A 1,204-nucleotide genomic window follows, 5' to 3' on the forward strand; every position below is an offset into this window, starting at 1 on the left:
TGGGGCCAGTGCTCACCTCTCATTACTACGATCAATGCTTTCTTTGCTCTGATAGGCTCCCATAGCCTTATCAATGCTCCACATTGGCCGCTGCCAGCCTGTGCTGCCTTCTTTATCCAGTGCTTACTCTGGGCCAAAGTGCACCTGCTGCAATATGGCTACGTGTTCTGTGACCACAGATTCAACAAACTGGTGCTTTTGGGACTACTTAGAAGTTAGTTGCCCCAGAGGGGCCATCCACAGTCTTCTGGGTGGCAGTGATGGCATGGACTGTGGTCATGAGTCCCTCCACAATGCCGAAGTTGTCATGGATGACCTTAGCCAAGGGGGCTAAGTAGTTGGTGGTGCAGGAGGCATTGCTGACAATGCAGAGGCTGTTTTCGTACTTCTCATGGTTCACACCCATCACAAACATGGGGGCATCAGCAGAAGGGGTAGAGATGACGACCCTTTTGGCGCCCCCTATAGGTGAGCCCCAGCCTTCTCCATGGTGGTGAAGACACCAGTGGACTCCACAACATAATCTGCTCCTGCCTCACCCCATTTGATTTTGGCGGGATCTCGCTCCTGGAAGATAGTTATCGGATTTCCATTGATGACAACCTTCCTGTTCTCAGCCTTGACTGTGCCATGGAATTTGCCATGGGTGGAATCATACTGGAACATGTAGACCATGTAGTTGAGGTCAATGAAGGGGTCATTGATGGCGACAATATCCACTTTGCCAGAGTTAAAAGCAGCCCTGGTGAACAGGCGCCCAATACGACCAAAACCGTTTATTCCGACCTTCACTTTCACCATGGTGCCTCGGGGATGCGGTTTTTGCGTGTTTGCACCTGGCACTGCACTAGAAGAAGTGGCTGTCTGACGAATGGGAGAACCAGAGAGCCTCTATTTTAGTTTTACTTAGAATTTTTATGTGATGCTTTCCTGACATCTATCAAATAACCACATGGATTTTTCATCTTTAATCTACTGATATAATGAATTAAATTAATATATGATTTAACCTGATGTTAAATCATTTAAAAATTTTAAACCATCTTTAAATTCCAACTTGTTCACTATGCTTCAAAAATATAATCACAAATCCAATGTGTTAATATGTTTAAAAAAAAAAAAAAGAAGTTAGTTGCAAATGAAAAGCTAAAGACCTTCTTTCCCTCCATGGCAATTGTAAGAAGGGCCCCCAAACAAGGCTCAC

General features: G+C 45.2%; 1 protein-coding gene across 1 annotated transcript; it reads right to left on the reverse strand.

The window, feature by feature from the left end:
- Positions 1-222: 222 nt before the first annotated feature.
- Positions 223-892, reverse strand: LOC128563980 (glyceraldehyde-3-phosphate dehydrogenase-like). The gene has a single exon (XM_053559592.1). It carries the CDS (start codon positions 799-801, stop codon positions 463-465), a length of 339 nt encoding a protein of 112 aa, XP_053415567.1. The 5' UTR covers positions 802-892; the 3' UTR covers positions 223-462.
- Positions 893-1,204: the final 312 nt, after the last annotated feature.

This window comes from Nycticebus coucang, chromosome 13 (assembly GCF_027406575.1).
Source record: "Nycticebus coucang isolate mNycCou1 chromosome 13, mNycCou1.pri, whole genome shotgun sequence".
Lineage (NCBI taxonomy): Eukaryota > Metazoa > Chordata > Mammalia > Primates > Lorisidae > Nycticebus > Nycticebus coucang.

Coding starts and splice junctions, on each gene's coding strand:
- LOC128563980 (XM_053559592.1), bottom strand. CDS start 801: ATGGTGAAAGTGAAGGTCGGAATAAACGGTTTTGGTCGTATTGGGCGC.